This window comes from Cibotium barometz, chromosome 7 (genome assembly GCF_041138505.1).
Source record: "Cibotium barometz isolate CiBa-2024 chromosome 7, ASM4113850v1, whole genome shotgun sequence".
In the NCBI taxonomy this organism is placed as follows: domain Eukaryota; kingdom Viridiplantae; phylum Streptophyta; class Polypodiopsida; order Cyatheales; family Cibotiaceae; genus Cibotium; species Cibotium barometz.
In genome coordinates, this window is record NC_141052.1 from 14,173,155 (window position 1) to 14,192,610 (window position 19,456).

General features: G+C 45.1%; 1 protein-coding gene across 3 annotated transcripts in view; it reads right to left on the reverse strand.

Annotated features, from left to right (window-relative positions):
• LOC147636709 (uncharacterized) overlaps positions 1–19,456 on the reverse strand; it is a 211,083-nt gene that overhangs the window by 70,860 nt on the left and 120,767 nt on the right. For all 3 annotated transcript variants that reach the window (XM_086800191.1, XM_086800193.1, XM_086800192.1), the window contains 3 exons: positions 14,712–14,929; positions 13,984–14,205; positions 13,696–13,807 (listed from right to left, as the gene is read on the reverse strand). In XM_086800191.1, coding sequence (XP_086656317.1) covers positions 13,696–13,807; positions 13,984–14,205; positions 14,712–14,929 — 552 coding nt within the window. The remainder of the gene's footprint in view (positions 1–13,695; positions 13,808–13,983; positions 14,206–14,711; positions 14,930–19,456) is intronic.

A 19,456-nucleotide genomic window follows, 5' to 3' on the forward strand; every position in this document is an offset into this window, starting at 1 on the left:
GGAAAATGAACGCCCAGCTCTCCTTCACGAAGGGTGATGAATCAACGCTAGATAGATGCGATGGGTGTGAGAGAGACCCTTGTTATAAAAATTAAGGTGTAGTTAACCTTGGTGATACCCACGTTTGCATGTGGGGGGACTAGTGGGGGTAGGTGACCATGCCCACCCCCACATTCACTTAAAAGTGGGGCTCCCCACCTTGGCCCCAAAGTGGGTGCCCAAAGGGGGTGCCCACTTTTAAATAAATGTGAACACCTAACCTTATAAAATAAAGGGTTAGAATATAAAACATTAAAACAACAAGTGCGACATACTTACCACCTGTTCACATGCACCAAAACTCGTCAGAATACAGAGCAGACTTCACGACTCACTGGCAGGCGTCCCCGCTCAGTAAGTAACACGTCAAGCAGGCAAACACACAAATACATGTCATGCGAAAACAGTTTCAAACATGCAAAATATGTGTGCATGTGCAAATAGTAACATGGACATATCTCCCGTTCATGGAACAAGTACAAAATATCTGTCGGCACAAAACTGGCACGACATAAAAACATAAAAACCTGGTCTTCCTATGGAGTGACAGTCCCATAGGTAAGACACGGTTCCAGGCACGAGTCTCCCTATGGTGTGACAGTCCCATAGGCAAAACACGGCACGAATACTGGCTCTTCCATGGCGTGACAATCCCATGGATCGAACACAGTCCAGGTCATACACGGGTGGCACTGGTCTGGCTCCCGTCCATACGACACCATCCTGCTAACACACGGGTGGCACTCGTCTGGCTCCCGTCCATGTCAGCAAAATACTGGCCTCTTCACACGAGACACTAGCCTGGCCTCAAGTGAACGAGACGCAAAAACTGGAGATGGACCAAATGGTCGGCCAATTGGTGACACCGCCCCCATTCTACGCAACCTTTGCTGCACTGCCCTTCTTCGCCTGTGTGTCCCACCCTCTTCCCTTCCCCTTGCTTCCCTCCGTTTTTGACCCTTTTCCACCCTCCCTTCCTTTCCTCCGCCTCCTTGCCTGCCCCTTCCCCTTGGTTTGGATTGCTCCTCATCCAGGTTCAAGTTGGCCTTTTTCTTCGATTAGCATCATGGCTAAAAAATCTCCCTCGGCTGGGCGAACCATTGTTTTTCCCAAAGCGAAGCTCGCAGTCCTCTATGCCGAAATCGAGAAAGACTCCAAAATGACCCTCAATGCCAGAATCTTTGGATCTCACCCTTCCCAAGCTTAGGATTGGGTCCTGGCAGCTCTGCCCTCCGAACTCGCCTCACACTTTCAAGATGTCAGGTTGCTTTGAAGAGGTTTCTTCCAAGTGGATTTTGATTCCGAGGACGCAGCCTCAGAGGTTTTGAAGGGCAACCCTTTGCCATTGGGCCCGAGGAAGATATTCTTTCTTCCCTACTCGAGCTATTTTGACTCTGTTGAGGACGACCGGAACCATTTCCTCATTGCTATCAGATTCCCAGGTCTTCCTCACGCATATTGGCCTATGTTAGAGGCCATCGGCTCTGAATTTGGTCTGGTTCCTCAAGTGCCCCCCTCCACGCCTTGTCGACATCTTCTGCCCAGGTGGTCACTGCCTCGGCTGATGCTGTCCCCAGGGTCATGGCTCTTGCCCGTGACATTGAGCTCTTTGAGGACTATGTTTTGCTTCCGGGCCCTTGTGGCTCTTTGAAGCAACGTACAGAGATTGCAGGTAAACCCGATCAGTTCCAGGTTTCTCACCAACAAGGTCACTTTGCTCGAGATTGCCCTCGGGCTCGGGGTCGCAGGAGGCCTCGCAAGCATGCTTCCAGGCGCCACCTCCTTGGTTCCTTCCCATGCTTCAGTCCACCAGGTGTGCCAAGCTATCTCTCACGCCCGCCCCCCTGGTGCGATTGATGGGAAGGCTTCCTCAGATCATGTACAGATAGATGATGTATCTGGTCGAAGGGATGTGTCAACTGATGCATCTTTGCAGAGAGATAATATTGTTGGAAATAAGTGCTCACTAGGAGTACTTTTAGTCTTGGTCATCTCAGTGTATGCCACGTGGCAACTCTATAATTGTCCCATGAGTCACTCTACTCTATCTTGTACTTCTCACCTATATATTGTGGGTGTCACATCAATGAAAGTATCAATCTTGTGTCTTGTCTACACTCATCTCAAGGTAACTCTTTGTCTTTCATTTCTGTTCTTGTTTCATTTCTAGTTTGCTCTTGCTTTCATATTTTCTACATGGTATCAGAGCCATGGTTTTAGGGTTTCCCTGTTTTTCCTCTGAGCTTTCGCCATTCTCTCCAAGCTGTCCTACTCAATTCAGCGCAGCCCTGTGTTGCCCGCCATATCTTCAGGCCGCCGCTTAGCTGGGTGCTGCCCCCCCTGCTCTTGGTAGTCGACCTACTGCTGTAGCAACCCGCCGGCCTAAACTTGCTGTCCGCCCTGTTCAAGCTCATACAGCTCTAGTGTTCTCTCTCTTGGAGCTGCTGCCCGTCATATTGGAACTGCTACAGCCCACTGTACTGTTGCTGCTTTGGCTGCCTTCTTCATCAACTCAAGGGTGCGCATCATCTAGAAGCAGCTGCAGATCGACTTTCCTCCTAACAAGCTATTTGCTGCATTCAGTTCTGCCATCACTTCCTCTTGAAGAGTCTACAAGGTACTGTGCATTGTCTACTTCAGTTTGCTGGTCAGTCCTTTTCTTATCCTCATATCTGCAAACTGCTAGTTCCTCATGCTTCGATGGGCTGTCACATGCTATGGCCTTGACAAGTGGTGAGAGAGCCGGCTTCTAAAAACAGTTTGGATCTCTTCTTTCATTCATTTCTGCAATCTTGTAAGGGAATAGACACTGCCATTGCATTTTAGCAAGAGGTAAGACCTTCCCACATGGCCTCTTCTACTCATTCTCTCATGTCTATCGACAAATTCAATGGGTCCAACTTTCATACTTGGCAAATCAAAATCAAGTGCCATCTTATGAAAGAAAGTCTTTGGGATGTTGTTCACCATGCTGCTCCCGAAGATTCCGACATTGAGCAAGTTATCACTTATGCTCCCACTGCCAAGAATGACAAAGCCTATGCTATCATCTTGCTCGGTCTTGGAGATGATTACATTCATCACATCTCCGACATAGAGTCTGCTTCTCGAGCATGGATCACTTTGGATACCCTTTTTGGACCCCGCTCTAAAAACTCTAAGATTGCACTCATGATCTCATTCTTTGATCTATATATGCAGGAGGGAGCTACTATAGCCTCTCATGTCAATTATTTTCGCAGTCTTATGGTTCAGCTTGCATCAGTGAAGTCCCCCATCTCCGAAGATATTGCTATTGCTGTGCTTCTCAAAAGCTTACCTGATACCTATGCTACTCTTGTCACTACCTTCAAGTATCACAATAATCCTACTCTTGAAGGTATCATCAATGCTCTCCAAGAAGAGGAAAGAACAAAACAACAAAAGGTAACTGACACTGCATTTTTAGCAAAGAAAGGAGGTTCTAAGGTAAGAAAGCCTTGCACCCATTGTGGAAAAACTAATCATATGGAGAAGGACTGCTTCAAGGCCCATCCATGCACCATTTGTGGCCGTGATAATCACCGGGAGAAGGACTGCTATTCTAAAACCTCTACATCAGCCCCTGCATCTACCTCAGCCCATGTTGCTGCAGCATCTACATCAGCAGATCTTGCTGTTCATTCCTCACATGATGAGGAGTGGGCTTTCTGATTACTTCACCTTTCTTGTCTACCACTTTGACCACCGATGATGTAGGTCAAGGGGTTCTAGTGTCTTACTCATTATGCTTTTTGACCTCTCTCTTGTCCCTACCCAAGAGGCAGAGATTGCCCTTGAGGAGGGGATGTCTTCAAGGTCCATCTGTTTGTCTACAGTCAGTCTTCTGTCTATCTAGTCTTGTCTGTCTGTTTATCTGTTGTCTGTCTATCTGTCTATCAATCTGACTGTGTCTTGCTTTAGATCCATCTTGTCCCTATCCTTGTGGACCCATATGAGGATATCACTTGAGGAGGGGTGTCTCAGGATCTTTGTCTGTCATGTCTTCTTTCTTGTCTCTCAGTCTATAGGTCTTTATGTCTGTCTTCTAGTCTTGTCTTTCTGTCTTCCTCCTAGTGTCCACTTAAGGAGGGTGTTGGAAATAAGTGCTCACTAGGAGTACTTTTAGTCTTGGTCATCTCAGTGTATGCCACGTGGCAACTCTATAATTGTCCCATAAGTCACTCTACTCTATCTTGTACTTCTCACCTATATATTGTGGGTGTCACATAAATGAAAGTATCAATCTTGTGTCTTGTCTACACTCATCTCAAGGTAACTCTTTGTCTTTCATTTATGTTCTTGTTTCATTTCTAGTTTGCTCTTGCTTTCATATTTTCTACAGATATCTCAAATCAGGATGGTTTTGTTGAGTCCTCTCTACTTGGAGGGGGCGAATATTCAGCGCAGTGGGGATCATGTATTGCAGGATTTTCAGCATGATGCCATTGCCCTTGATGCCCCGCAGGGCGAACAGGTTTCTCGTACATATGCAGGTACTATGCAGGGTGTCGGACAAGGGCATGTCAGTGGACTTTGCCCCGTGAATTATCCTGTCCTTCAGCATTATAAGAGGCGTCCTCAAGCTGCCCATCGTCTTCTTAGATAGGAGGTCAAACCCGCTTCTCTTCCATGAGAATCGTCTCATGGAATGTTCAAGGCCTTGGAGGACTTTTCACCCGCGGTAGGAAGTGCCTTCTAAAGGACCAGCTTCACCTCGCTGTTAAAGGAGGGTCTATGGATGTACGTTTTTTGCAAGAACACAAATTGGATAGATCTCAGTGTGGCAAAACTGGTAAGATGCTTTCTGGCCACACCTTCTGGTCCTCGGCAATTGGGACTAGAGGGGGTGTTCGCATTTCAGTGGCAACATCTCTTACGCCTCATGTTATTGGGCACGGTGTTATCATCACTGCTAGAGCGCAGTGGATCCTAATCATCACTGCTAGAGCGCAGTGGATCCTAATCATCCATGAGGGTCAGAAATTGGGAATCTTGAATATCTATGCTCCTAACGTGAGAGCTGAAAGGGTGGCCTTTTGGGACACCATTACAAATGTCATTCCCCAGGTTGATCATTGGATAGTGGGAGGAGATTTTAATATGGTTGAGCAACCTTCTGACAAGAAGGGTGGACGCGAAGGGGGTTTACACCCTTTGGAGCGAGACTCATGGGAGGGGTTCACGCTTTCTTTTTTTGGCGGGGATTGCTGGACTGAGGATGACTTCCAGATAAGGCCAAACTCCTTACCTTTCTCTTGGCATAACCGCAGGAGAGGGGATGAGAGCATCTTTGCACGTCTCGACAGATTTTATGTGGATGATTGGTCCTTGGACAAAGGAGGCACCATTGCTATTATGCATGGCACCACAAATCCGATCATTGCCCCGTTGTTGTGTCTCAGGGAGCCTGGGGCTCGCTCGGCCTCTCCCCGTGTCCATATCCCTGACTCTCTTTATCTAGATGCTGACATCTCCCTTGAGATCAGAGAGAGATGGAAATCTTGTCACGGTCTTGATCCTCGTCATAATATTGCGCTGGTTCTTGACAGGACCAGCCATCATTATCATAGCACTGCCTTGTCCAAGAAGAAGGAGGCTCTGGACAAGGAGAGAGAGATTAGGCTCAGGATTGCTGCTCTTCAGAGGGAACATGAAAAGCATCCACATGCATCTTAGATTACGGACCTCTTGACCACAATTAAAGAAGAGCTCCAGTTGGCCATGGACAGGAGGGCTGAGTTCGTGTTTCATGCGAACAAGGCTTTTTGGACTCAGATGGGTGGCAAATGCAACAAAGAGATTTTCTCAGCACATAGGCTTTCCCATAGCAGGGATTCTGTGAGGTACTTGAAGGATTCACAGGGTGAGGTTCAGATTGAGCCTGATAAGGTGAGGGATATTGCTTCAAATTTTTATCGGTCTTTGTTGATGGCAGAGGTGCCCTCTCCTCAGAGAGATGTGGCACGGAAGAAAGTTTGGGAGTGCATGCCCAAGCTCATTACAGATGCTGTGTGTTCTTCCCTGGATGCCCCTTTCTCGAAGGATGAATTCCTTCACGCACTGCATGCTCTTTCCAGTGGTTCATGCCCAGGGTATGATGGTCTTTCTCCTGCCTTCTTTATTCTTTTTTGGGATCGTATTGGAAATGCTATCACTGTTGCCCTTCAGGAAATGTGGTTGTCGGGTGTACTTCCGCCATACCTCACGGAGGGGCTGATTCACATTATCCCTAAGAGTGGGGACAAGACTGACATCAAGCAATGGAGGCCCATCACCCTCCTTGGCTCTGCATATAAAATCTTAGCTAAAGCCTTGAGTATAAGGTTGCAGCCGATTCTCCAAAGGACTCTCCATTACACAGAATGGGTTCCTCCAAGGAAGGAGTATATTTGATAACATTTTTTCTTTCTGGGAAGCTGTCGAGTGGGCAAAGTCTAGTCAGCAGCCTCTTGCCATTCTTTTGCTTGATTTTCAAAAAGCTTCTGACAAAGTGGATTGGGATTTTTTGGAGGGCACTATGGCACACATGGGGTTTTCCCAAAACTGGATCAGAGGGGTGTCCTACCTATACATGGAGGCTCATAGCACTGTTTTAGCTTGTGGGGGGCACGGTGAGCGTTTTCAGGTTTCCCGTTCCGTGAGGCAAGGTTGTCCCCTCGACCCTTTACTGTACCTCATTGTAGCTGAGGCTATGAGCAGGTTTCTTCGGGCTGCCCCTGGTGTTCTGGGTCTCAGGCTGCCTTCATGCACGGAGGAAGAGTTTTTGGTCTCTAAGTTAGCAGATGATACAGCGTTGTTCCTTGCTTGTTTATGTGCTTTTCGGACAGCCTTGGAGGCCTTTTGTTTGACAACAGCAGCTACTATCAATTGGCATAAGTCAGTTGGTTTTTGGATCAGTGATTCTCCTCTTGCAAATTGGGGTCCAGATGTTGGTTTTACTTGGATTGAGAGAGGATGCTCTACCAGATACCTTGGTTGTCAGAGGGGCGTTGACATCTCCCCTACACAACAGTTTGCTCCAGTGCTCCTAAGCATTAAAAGCAAACTTCATCACTGGAGTAGGAGGAAGCTAGATTTGGCCTCTACAGCTTTCGTGGTTAACCAGGTTTTGCTAGCCATGGCTTGGTTTATCGCTTCATGCTGGATTTTTCATAAGGGCTGCATTGGCAACCTTCGTCGCCTTATTCGGAACTTTCTTTGGTCAGGGCTTGATGGAAATGCACACACCAGGACATGAGTTGCTTGGGAAACCATTATCAGGCCTAGGCAGGAAGGGGGATTGAATAAGATTGAATATGATTGACCCTGAGGTGCAATGTAAGGCTTTGCTTTGTAAGCTTGTTGTTAGGGACTTTCTTCCAGGCACTGAGTCGTGGAAGAACTTTCTCATTCAGCAAATCACGAAGTGTGTACCTGTTTGCGGAGGTGACTGGACTCTCAACTAACGCTTTATTTTTTTGGATGCAGTTCACCGCTCCTTTTCATCCCCCCTGGTCAGGTCCCTCCTACGGACCAGGGACTGCCTGAGAAGTTTTTTGGTACACATCCCCCCGCGTTCAGTGGAGGAAGCTAACCGGCAGCCCATTATGTGGAATGATTTGATCTTAGATGTGCATGGTAGGCCTCTTGGGGCAGCTATGCATATTCTTTGGACTGGCTGGGAGGCCCTATGTCCCACAGTGCTAGCTTGGAAGAGGCTTCATAGCCTCACCAAGGTGCAAAGATTGGATTTCACGCAGCATTTGAGAGGCTCTAGCCGGAGGATTACCCAGATTGATGCAGCCATTCCTAACCACCACTGATTACTGGATCTTTCTTGGAAGGCCCTCATCATTCTTGGTTCGGGGTTTTTTTTGGTACACGTGTCCCTCTTCAGGTTATAGGTCTCCCCTTGCCTAGGGAGGATGATGTACCGGTTTTTTTTTCTGTACAAGATGGATGGCAACTGGAGAGATGTGACGTGCAAAACCTTATTAAGGGCCCCCAGATTCGTCCAGTCAAAGTTGTTGGCAGGTTAGGGAAGCACGTCTTTGTTGACACCCCCCCCCCGCGGGGATGATCACAGAGAGTGTCAGCCTTTGGTTGCATGGTGGTTGCCCTATCAGACATTTGCATTGGGACCCCGGTGAGTGGGAGTGGAAGGATGCTTGTAACCCTTTGAAAAGCATTCCTTTTTTCAGTCATACGGTGCAAAATGCCAGACATCTTATCTTGGAACACATTTAGAGTGTCCCTACTCTTAGACCCCATTGGGAATCTTACGGCATTTCGACTGACATTCAAAGGGTATTTTGGCGGAGATTGTGGCATTCTTATAGAAGCCACTGATTTCCTCCTTTATCTGGGTTTCTCTTCATGGTGGTCTGGCCACCAATCAGTGGAGGTCTGTTACTCGTGCTTGCCCAACATGCCCTAGATGTGCAGGAGTTTCGGAGTCAGTTTACCATTGTTTATGGGAATGCAGGGAAGCACATAGGGTTTGGTCAGCGATTGCACACCTCTTTGGTAGGATTAAGAGGGATGCTATCATTTCTTTTGGCTCTATCATTTGGTTAACACAATCTGGGCCTCAGCTGAGATTCGAGGGGACTGACATGAGCTTGGCCATTATGGTTAGGCAAGGAGTTGCTCGACAGTGTTGTCTTCAGGATTTGCCACTTTCACACTTTGTCCCTCCGGCACAGAGGTGGGACAGCTCTTGGGAGATTATTGCTAGCATCTCAGCCTAGAATATCTAAAAGGCTAGATCCACTGAGGCCATTGAGGGTGCTCCTGTTCTTGTTTCTCAATGTCTTTGCAAGATTTGGAGTGATATTATTCACACCATTATGGCTACCTGGGCCAGAATCCAGGGATCTTCGAGGGCTGCGGAGAGGAAGCGTGGCCAGTTTATGAGAGAGTGGAACATTGGTATCTTTTTCACATCCTCTCATTCAGGACCCTATTGGCAGCACAGGACTCCTAATTGGTTGAGATCTCCACCTTGCTTGGTGTGAAATCTCCATTTTGTAAAAATTTTTCATACTTAATACAAGTCCCCTTTCTGAAAAAAAAAAGCTTATAAATAAAGAATGAAAGCTTTATAAATAAAAGCAAGCCACTTATGGCCGGGTTATTACTATACAAGGGAGCTTAGGATCACTTATTACACACAAGAGATCAAGGAGTCACGCAGTAGCGTAAGGCTACTATAGAACGTGTAGGCCATGGAGATCTTGACGGGTATCTATGGTATGGTGGTATGGAACGCCAACTTTGAGTCATTGGTGACTCGCAAGCTCATGGCAAGCTCATTGGTGACTGGCAAGCTCATGGCAAATCTAACCTCAGGCTCGAGGGTGGTTCGAGGTACTGCACCTATGGTTGGGTGGTGAGTTCCTGGCTACAATCTATCATGGTCATCCCATTGTATTCAACGTTCAAGTATGTCCTCTATCTTGTTCCACAGATTACATTGATTCTCTAAGTTGACCTAAGGTTTGACTTTGGTGTTCGAAGGGGAATTTAGTTGCTTCAAGGCTACAATATAGGGGGAGAAGTTGGCCATCTCACCTATGATCAAATGCTTAACGGCGATTTTATATGGGGTGTGCTCTAGTGGCATGGATGCCAGAGTGTATTCTCATGTAGGATTTCCTAAGGCTTCGCGGGTTTCTAATCTAGAACGCTCTATGCTTGGGTGTAGTTAATCTATGGTAACTATGAGGGGCAGTGCTAGTCTATAAGTGACAACAAGATAAGAAACTTTCTTGGTTGTCTGAGCATGTCATGTTACCCGTGGGGGATTCTTCACACACTCTCCTCATGATGGCCAAGTAATAATGATGCATTGGAATTGTATATGAGAGAGAGGAGAAGTTTGAAACTTCTCTATCTAGGACTAGGTGCCTGAGACCAGGTTGCGTATCCAAGATTCAGGATCGCTCAGTAGTGGATGTCCTATCAACATATGATGTTATATTTCCTTGTTTGATTCTGGAAGTAGGGCCTAGGCCACCCTACATGAGGACATGTTCATTCCCGATTTGGGGAAGTGTGAAAAAAGAGTGACATGATAAGTTATTCAAGTTACTCATCGAGTAATGGACTTTCCACCTGTTTGATAGGGTGTAACCCATTGACATGTTAGGGATGGAATTTGTTATAAAGTTGCATGTTGTCTTCAAGTTATTCGAGATAAAGGGACATACGCAGGATTGTTTGAAATTTGTATGTCATCTTCAAGCTTTCGAGCACATGGAACATATGCAGAATTTGTTAGGAATTTTTATGCTTGCCCTAAAGTAGACCTGAGTATCTACTAGTTATGCGAAACACATTGGAAGTACACTAGGACTTGTTTGCACATTAAGTGAACTAGTGTTTGCTGATAACTTATGCAAGATGCCATTTGGTATGATTCACGAATTGTGCTAGGGTTGTTATGGTAGAGCTTATTTGAACTTTGACTAGTTGTCCTATTAGGATTCAGCTCTTGGTCGAGAGTTGGTTTGATAGTAAGCAATTGGATCTTTATAGCAAGGTCTACAAGAGGAGTCTTACACTGGCTTAATACAAGGCTACCTCCACAGCTAAAAACGGAGCAACTCTAAGGACACAATGGGGTCGAAAGGAGAGATGTTGCATTTTCCCCCATGCTGCTACGTGAAGCTTCGCCAAGCCTCCGCCTTGCCCCAGCCCACCTGCTTCGCCTCTCCTCCTTGCATTGTTGTGCTCCACCACCACCACCCCCACCCCTACTGCTAAGAGGCCTTCTTCGGGCTCGGTGCGTTGTTTGATTCACCATTTTTCAGAGCCCGTGTCAATGACTATCGCTGCCTCCCCAATGCGAGCCCTTCCTTAGAGATCCCTGGGATAGCCAGTTGATTACATCTTTTTCATATACCTCTCCAAGGAGACAAGTGAGTTTGCCAAGACCTTAGTACCTCTCCATGTCTGTGTTATTTTCCATCACTCCTGGCCGGCCACTACAAGTGGCACAGTGATCTTTTCCTTTCCCCAGCGCCCTACTCCGGATCAAGAGTAGAGCAAGGAGTCCGTTCTGTCCAGGTGTTCAAGTTTTCTCACCATTCGTGGCCAGGTGTTCTAGTTTTCACACCATGTGAATGACTTGCGGCTTACCGACATTGTCTCACATTTTGGCCCTTGACGCGTAGAGAGCTTGGCTGGTCCTATCAGAAGAATCAGGATGGAGAGATCGACGTCTCCAACGTGGAGGTACTCCTCTGCATTTATCTCCATATTTTTTTGGCGGTACCTCTACCGTCATCTTACAGCTGCCTCCATTGCAACAGCTGGACCCCTGAGTACACTCAGAGTAGAGCGAGGCAGGAGTGGTCCTTCATGGAGGACAGGATTGGAGCCTTCCTCGGAAGCATGCGTACCAAGACGGACTGCGATTACTCAACCTCCAAGCCAGTGCCCACGACTTTTGGAGTGGAGACCAGTTCTTATAGGTCCCATCATCGATGGACTTAGACATGTGGACACCACTCCAGAGTCTACAGGAGTTACCTATGGGGGATTTGGCGTTCAGTCTCCCTCCCCCCCCATAGCATCGTCACGGATCTTCTCCTTCGAATTTGGAGGCCTTCTGTGTTTTGCTTCTTTGGCCACTAATGTGGCAACCCCCATCCCCACCGTTGTATGAGGTAGCCTTCCTTTGACAGCAGCCAGGCAAAGAGGAAGAGCACCTCCTTGTTTTCTCTGTTCTACTCCTACCATGGGACTGGGCCCATTTGTACTCATCTTTGGCGTTTTTCAGTAACTAATAGAAGGATCATTTTCCGGGGAAAGAAAAACAGGCAGTAGACTTCAGAAGATGCTATGGATGGATATTCAGATATGAGGATTTGCTTACAGAAGTTCTCCTTATGCATTTGCAAGGACACAAATCAAACTAAGGGGGGAAGTATGTTACGTCCCGAACGGGCTAGGCCTAGCGCAGGGAACACATGGACAAACTCAAGATTAGGTTAGGGTAAACCCAAAACTAGGGTTAAGGCTTAGCCAATGGCATGGGGACCTGGAGGGTTCACACATGGGCAAAGGGCCCTAGCAAGAGGAGGTCTAGATTGCCTAAGAGCTTGTAAATAATAGCCTAGGGCTAATAATGGCTAAAGCTTATAAATAAACCGAAAGCTTATAAATAAAGCATGAAAGAAGGCCACTTATACCAAGGTTATTACTTGTAAATAATAGCCTAGGGCTAATAATGGCTAAAGCTTATAAATAAACCGAAAGCTTATAAATAAAGCATGAAAGAAGGCCACTTATACCAAGGTTATTACTATAAAAGGGACCTTGGGGTCACTTATCAGACACAAGAGATCAAGGAGCCATACAATAGCCTGGGGCTACTCCATAGCCTACAAGATCTCACAGCCATGGAGCTGTCAACAGGTGTCTGGGATGCCAGGCTGGAGTCATCAGCAGTGACTGGCAGGCTCGTGGAAAATCTGACCTCAAGCTCGGGGGTGGTTTGAAGTATTGAATCTGCAGTTGGGTGGTGAGTTGCTAGCCACAATCTATCGTGGTCATGCATTGTATTTAACGTTCAGGTATGTCCTCTCTCTTGCCCCATAGAGGTTCTATGTCAGGATAATCCATGGGAATTCTCCTATGAGGACTTTACAACACACCCCCCCCCCCCAACCCGGCAATGACTAGTGGACTCCTGTTCAGGATCCTTCCCACTCGGAGTGGCTTGCACCTTCACTTGCCATGATTCCCCTCTAGTCATCATCAGCACAGGCTTCCACTCATGCCTGGACTGCCTCCAATTAAGAGAGGCCATAAGAGTTTTTAGGAGTGCCAGAGAGTTTTTAGGACCACTGGCACATTCCCCACCAAGTCAGTTGCATAGAGAAAAGTAACAACTACAAGGGACAGGTCTAGTGCTCCTCTTGTCTACATAAAATGGATCAATATGAGACGAGATAACAAGCTGTATGGCCATCGAATCTACAGAAGAAAGGCTAGAGGAAGTTTGGTGTAAAGCTCCTGAGACCAAACACTATGAACCACAAACATGTGTGCCAACTGGTCCCACTCCATGCAAGAAATATGACCTTGAGGGGTTAAGCCAGTGGTAAGCCTGCCCATACCCAGAGCCAAAAGGATTCCCTCCTTACTTTCGTGGTTTGAGAAAGCCTAAACTAATGACTTGATGCACTACTGACTGACTGGGGAACATCTTCTCGAATGGAGGAACCACTTTTGCCATGCCTAAACAAAATATTGGGGTCTCACGTTAGAGATGACATAGTGTCCTAAATTGTATACAGCCATCTAGCTGACTCTCTTGGATTCTATCGTGCCGGCAGTAGAAGCTTACTAGAACCTTTATCTAGATGGATTCCTCCCTTCTTGTTTTATGGATGACTCCTGAGATGATTCCAGATCTTCTGCTGTTTGTCAAAATCTGGTGTTTCTTTGATCCAAAGAAACTCCAGAAAAAAGTAGAAAGAAAAGGTTTTTGTGAACAAACATGGAACACGTGACTTCAGCTTTTTTGCTTTATGTTTAAAATCAAGGGAATTGAGGGGATCTTTTACAACTTAATCATCCTTCACACCACAGAAACCCACAATATTTTCTACCACATGGAAATGAAAAGACAGGTTTAAGCTTTGCCTGTCAAAGGATAACGGTAGGTTCGAATGCCCCCAAATTCTGTACCAGCAAAAAGCAACCGACTTCCGTCAGGGAGTGTAATTTGTGTCAATAGTGCAGCACTATTGAAGCTCTGCAAAAGGTGTAAAGAAAAAAACATCAGAAAATAGACCTCTACTAATGTGCCGAAATATTTAGATTTGCAATATATGGACACCGTTTTGGGATAAAATATAAGGGTAAAGCTCTCTGACACCAAGACAAGTGAGGGCAGGAAGATGACATGTAAATGATTGTTTGTTCTTTTACCTTCACAATTTGAGTCTCATCCATTTCCTTCAGTTTTCTATCTGAACCAATAGCGATGAAAGTGTTGGTATTGTATGCACCAGTAACACTGGTATATGCGCAACCCTTCAAAACATTCTCACGGCTTCGTTTGTAGTCTTTAACTTTCCATTCATAAATGGCTCCATCCAACCCAGCCGTTAGAATAAATGTATCGTCCAAGGACCACCACACATTGTGCACCTAAAGGGTGCAATGTGAGTCCAATAATAGATACATGTAAAAACAAATACACAAAATAAGGACCTAGTTTGGTTAATCATAACACTGAAATTTGGATAATGCATACATGCATACACGCATACATACAAGCACACGTGCATGCATGTATGATATATCCTTAAATTCTTTCATAATGCATGTCTGTGCGTAGATACATGCATACATACACGCATACATACAAGCACACGTGCATGCATGTATGATATATCCTTAAATTCTTTCATAATGCATGTCTGTGCGTAGATACATGCATACATACATGCATACGTACGTACATAGATGATGTATATTTACATTTACAAGCATATGTGCATGCATGTATGTTATATCCTTAAATTCTTGCATACTGCATATCTGTACATAGATGTGTGCATACATACGTGATTTATATTTACATTCATATTTATCCTTGAACTCTTTCATTATCATTTTGGACTGTCAAAGCTTGGCAGTGCCAGCAAACTTACCTTACCGCTGTGGCCTCTCAAGTTGCCAATGTTTTCGCAAGTGTAAGTTGAAAATATCTGAACTACATTGTTATGCACGGCAGCAAAAAACTGACCACCATTGCTAAATGTACATTCCTGGCAACTCTTAATACCAATTTCTTTAGCAAGTCGGATGTCATCAATCAATAGATTCATAAACCTTAACTTGTCTGAGAATCCTACCAACACATGCAAGCCTGCATTCAAAAAAAAACTTTTGGGACTCTCAAAGATACTCCTGCTGTGTGTCTCTCAGTTCTATGCTTTGGCTAGAAATTGCACACAAATAAATACCAATAGTTCTGATATAAGTAATTCAATCGTAGAGACCTGAGAAATTAACACTTGTCCACACAACAGCGGGTCACAACGGCCAAGACGCCACACCCCCACTCCCCCTCCCTCCCTTGCAGAGTATTCCTCTATTGATATGAGCATGATATTAAAATAGCCGAATGCTCACTCTTTACCTCACTCTGCTCTCATTGCTTTACCAAACAGGGAACTATTGCAGATTACCATCCACCTCCATCTGGTTTGGTTCGTCACTTTCTGCTTAAATAAGTCTGCTCTGAAGAGGTGGGTTGCTACCTCTAATAATTTCTTGCATCTGGGAGGGACTTTTCTGCTCTAGGACCAGCCAAGCAGCCAGTCAAGGAAAACAAGGATTGTGGATATTTTCTGTCGAACACATGGAGGTTCACCATCAAGGCCCTCAAAAGATGAGACTCTTTTCCGCCTTTCTAACCCTAATCATTTGGCACATAGTGAATGAGCTGGCGGCCTTACCAGCGAAGCATATGGCAAGAGCCCATTGATACCTCACATTGCTTTTCTAGCATGCACTAGGTGATAATAGGTTAATAGGTTACTTTTAAAAGAGACTTCTATCAAGTATGAAAAAATATACAAAAGGAAGGTGGAAATCTCAACCAATCGAGTACCTTGTGCTGCCAACAAGGTCACAAATGAGTGGGAGTGAATAAGATGCCATAATCCCACTCTCATAAACTGGCCACGCTTTTTCTCTGCAGCCCTCGAAGATCCCTAGATTCTTGCCCCAAGTGGCCAGAAGGAGGGTGTGGATGATATCATTCCAAATCCTGCAAACGTATTGTGACTCGTAAACCAAAGTGCCCTCAATGGCCTCAGTGCATCTAGCCTTCCAAATGTGCAAGGTTGCAATGCTAGCAATAATCTCCCATGCACTGTCCAACCTCTCTGATGGTGGGACGTATCCCAACTCTAGCATGCCCTGGAGAGGGCACCACCAAATCACTCCCTGAATGATCATAATGACCAGATCCCTGTCATTCCCCTCACACCTAGACTGTGGGCCGAACTATGTCAGCCAAATGATTGCACCAAAAGAAATGTAAGCATCCTTCCAAGGAGATGTGCTATCGTAGTCCAAATACTCTATTTTTCCCTGCACTCCCATAAGCAATGGTAGACCATCTCTGAACCTCCCGCACATCTTGGGCATGCTTGACTAACATCAAGGACCGATCTCCACTGGTCGGTGACGAGGCTACCAAGTAGAGAAAGCCAAATACAGGAGGATATCTATGTCCTCCTATAAGAATGCCACAACCTCCTCCAAAAATTCCTCTGAATGTCAGGTGTGAAACCATAAGCCTCCCAATTAGGTCTAAGAGTAGGGACTCACTGAATGTGTCCCAGGACAAGATGTCACCGCACAATAAACTGAAGAAAGGCATGCTTTTCATAAGGTTGGTAGCATCCCTCCACACTCACAATCCTCTGACTAGTGCCTCTCGGATGCTGCGTAAGCACCCCTCTCTGATCCTCCGGGAGGCTTTTAAGCCTCTTCCAATCTAGCACTGTGAAGAAGAGAGTCTCCCCGCCAGCCCACTAAATAGGCATAGCTGTCCCAAGAGGTCTACCATACTCAACCAAGATCAAGTCATTCCACATAATGGGTTCCCTTAGCCTCCTCCGCTGATAGCAGAGGTATGTGAACCAAGAACCCCCTCATGCAATCCCAAGCCCAAAGAAGGGATCTAATGTAATAAAGTAGGAACTTTATTCAATAGGGTTAATAATGGGACAAGTCCATGTATAAAAGAGGGGACTTGGACCATGGTTGTAACTTTTGATGATCATTTTTAGAAATGGAAACTTATGTTTCTTGGAGCTCATGGCTTCTCTCTTGGCTTGTGGAAGGCTATTTCCATTCTCTTGGTGAGAGACTAAACACACTTAGGCATCATGTTTACATGGTGATTACTCATATTTTTCATGCATTACATCCCTTCATTCCAATTGGTATCAGAGCTCTTGATTTTGATCATGGGCATGCATGGGTTGTTGGGAAAATTTGCTTGAAAATTTGAGTTTCTTTCATTTTTTTTTTCTTTTTTCTCATTTTCTTGTAATCCTTGAGTGATTCTTGACAAATCTTCTCTAATCTTGCTTAATCTCATGGAGATGGTGAGCATTTCATGAAAATTGCTTGAATTTTGAGTGATTTTGGCCAATTTTGCCATTTTTGGACCAAATTTTGGGTCTCTGGACCAAAAATTTGGGACAGTCGGGCCAAAACTTAGGGCAAGTGACTAATTGCAATTAACTTTTCTGCTAATCACGTTTAGTAATCATCTTCTTCTTCCTCAAGCTTTCCATACCCTTGGGATGCTCTTCCTTTACCCGTTTTGATACCAAACCTTAGGGTTTTTGTAGAGCTTCTTGAGATCTTTCATTTGAGCCTCTTTCTTGCAAATTTTTTTCTCAAGATTTGGGAGCTTGTGAACCTTTCTCCATGGCTGAAAGTTGAGCTTTCATTGCCAAGTTCTACTCAACATAGATGGCTGCAAGCATCATATTATGATGATTTCTTCTCTCAATGAGCATGGAGACTAGCAATGGGGCTGAATTTTCACTTCCACGTTGAATTTTGGGGCTGATTTTCGCTGATTTTCGTCGCCTTTTCCATGCCTCCTCCAAGCTATGAAGCTTAGCCACAAGCTTCATGAAGGATTGCTAAGTGTTTTAGCCCTTTTTGGTGAGATTTTGGGGAGCATTTCATGGCCAATGGAGAGGGAGAAATGGTGTTCTTTGGCTGCAAATCAGGGAGCAAAAAGAGGCTACGTTTTTCTTCAACAAGAGGCTTCTTCAACATTTTCTACCATTGAAGCTTTCCGGATGACATTGGTGAGTGGTTTGATCAATCCCTTGCAAGTTTGAAGCATTTGGTGGAGCTTGGGAATGGATTAGGGTTGGACACATTCAAACTCCCCTAATTTTCAGAAATTAACCATTAAAGCTTGACCATTCACATGCCAATATTGCTTCTCCATGCATTATTGATGGCAATGGTGAAAGGAATTGATTCCACATGAGCTTGGTCAATTCATAGATCACATTTTGGGGGATTTTCTTCATTATGTCTCATTTGGCATGCCATTGATGGAATAGCAAGCTTATGCAATGTTTTTGGAGTCCCTCATGCTCATCTTGATGCCATATGTACACTATGGATGCTATACATAGCCATGCCAATGCTATGTTTTACACATGGGCATAAGAGAGCATAAGTTTTGGAAGCATGCATTTGTCAATATGATGTGAAAGGGATTGTTGGAATGCAATTGCAAATGCCTTGATTGTGGTTAACAAATGCTTATGCACACATGCCATGGTGAGGACATTGTGAATTGTTGGTTTGTGTTGGAGCTTTTGGATGATGGATTGAGGCATGAGTCCATGCTTTATTGATGAGTTCTAAATTGTAAAAGGGCATGAGTCATGCTCAATACTTGTAAGCCAACAAACTTGTTCTATCATTTGATATTATCCACATCATTTTGTACCTACACTCACCATTGCTACCACTTCAAGTTTCTATAGAATCTAGCAATGTGTGAGGGTACCTTGGCATTGGTTGGAGAGGCCAAGGGGAGAATGGCTTGATCTTTGTGCCGTGATTGCTTGGTAAAGCGGTACAAAGGGGAATTAGGTACACCGGTGTGAAGAAATGGCCTCAACCTTCACCTTGGAGGAAAACTCGGTGAAGGGGTGAGAAGAGCTTGGCCGGGAGATCGGCAAGCTTCAACGCGCGTCCTCAACAATCCTCACCATCGACTTTGTGGATGCATTTGGGCAATGGGGCCCCTTTTCCGTCATATTGTGTGGATATTGCAAATGCTTTGATGGACAAAGAGTGCATATGATCTTTCATGACATTGTGGGATACAAAGAGTATTGCATTGTGATTTGAGAAGTTGCATTTTCATTTGAGATTTGGTTCCAATTACAAAGGAGACTCTAGCGGAATTTTTCCAACAAGGGAGCCAAACAAGCTTATTGATTGGAGATTTACCCCATGGATACACTTGAAGAGTTATTCACAACTACCAAGGGGAGAAACACCAATCATTTGTAGCCGGATTGAGCTTTGGGACCGAATTTTGGGAATTTCTGGGATTTTACAAAACCCTAATTCAGTCCTAGGGTTTTTGGGATTAGGTCCGAGTGATTACACGCCTCTATTCTACTCCTTGAGAGTTTTCAAATGAGCCATAGAACCCCTTAATCGGATATCACAATCTCAGTCAAAGTAGTCATGTTGACTTTCTGGTCAAAGTCAAACAGAATATACTTCCACTTTGACTGAATCAAAATGCTTTTAGGGGTAGGTTCTATCTTCCGTTAGCTTTCTATAGAGCCGTCAAAATCCTAATTCCGACATATATTTTGCGTTT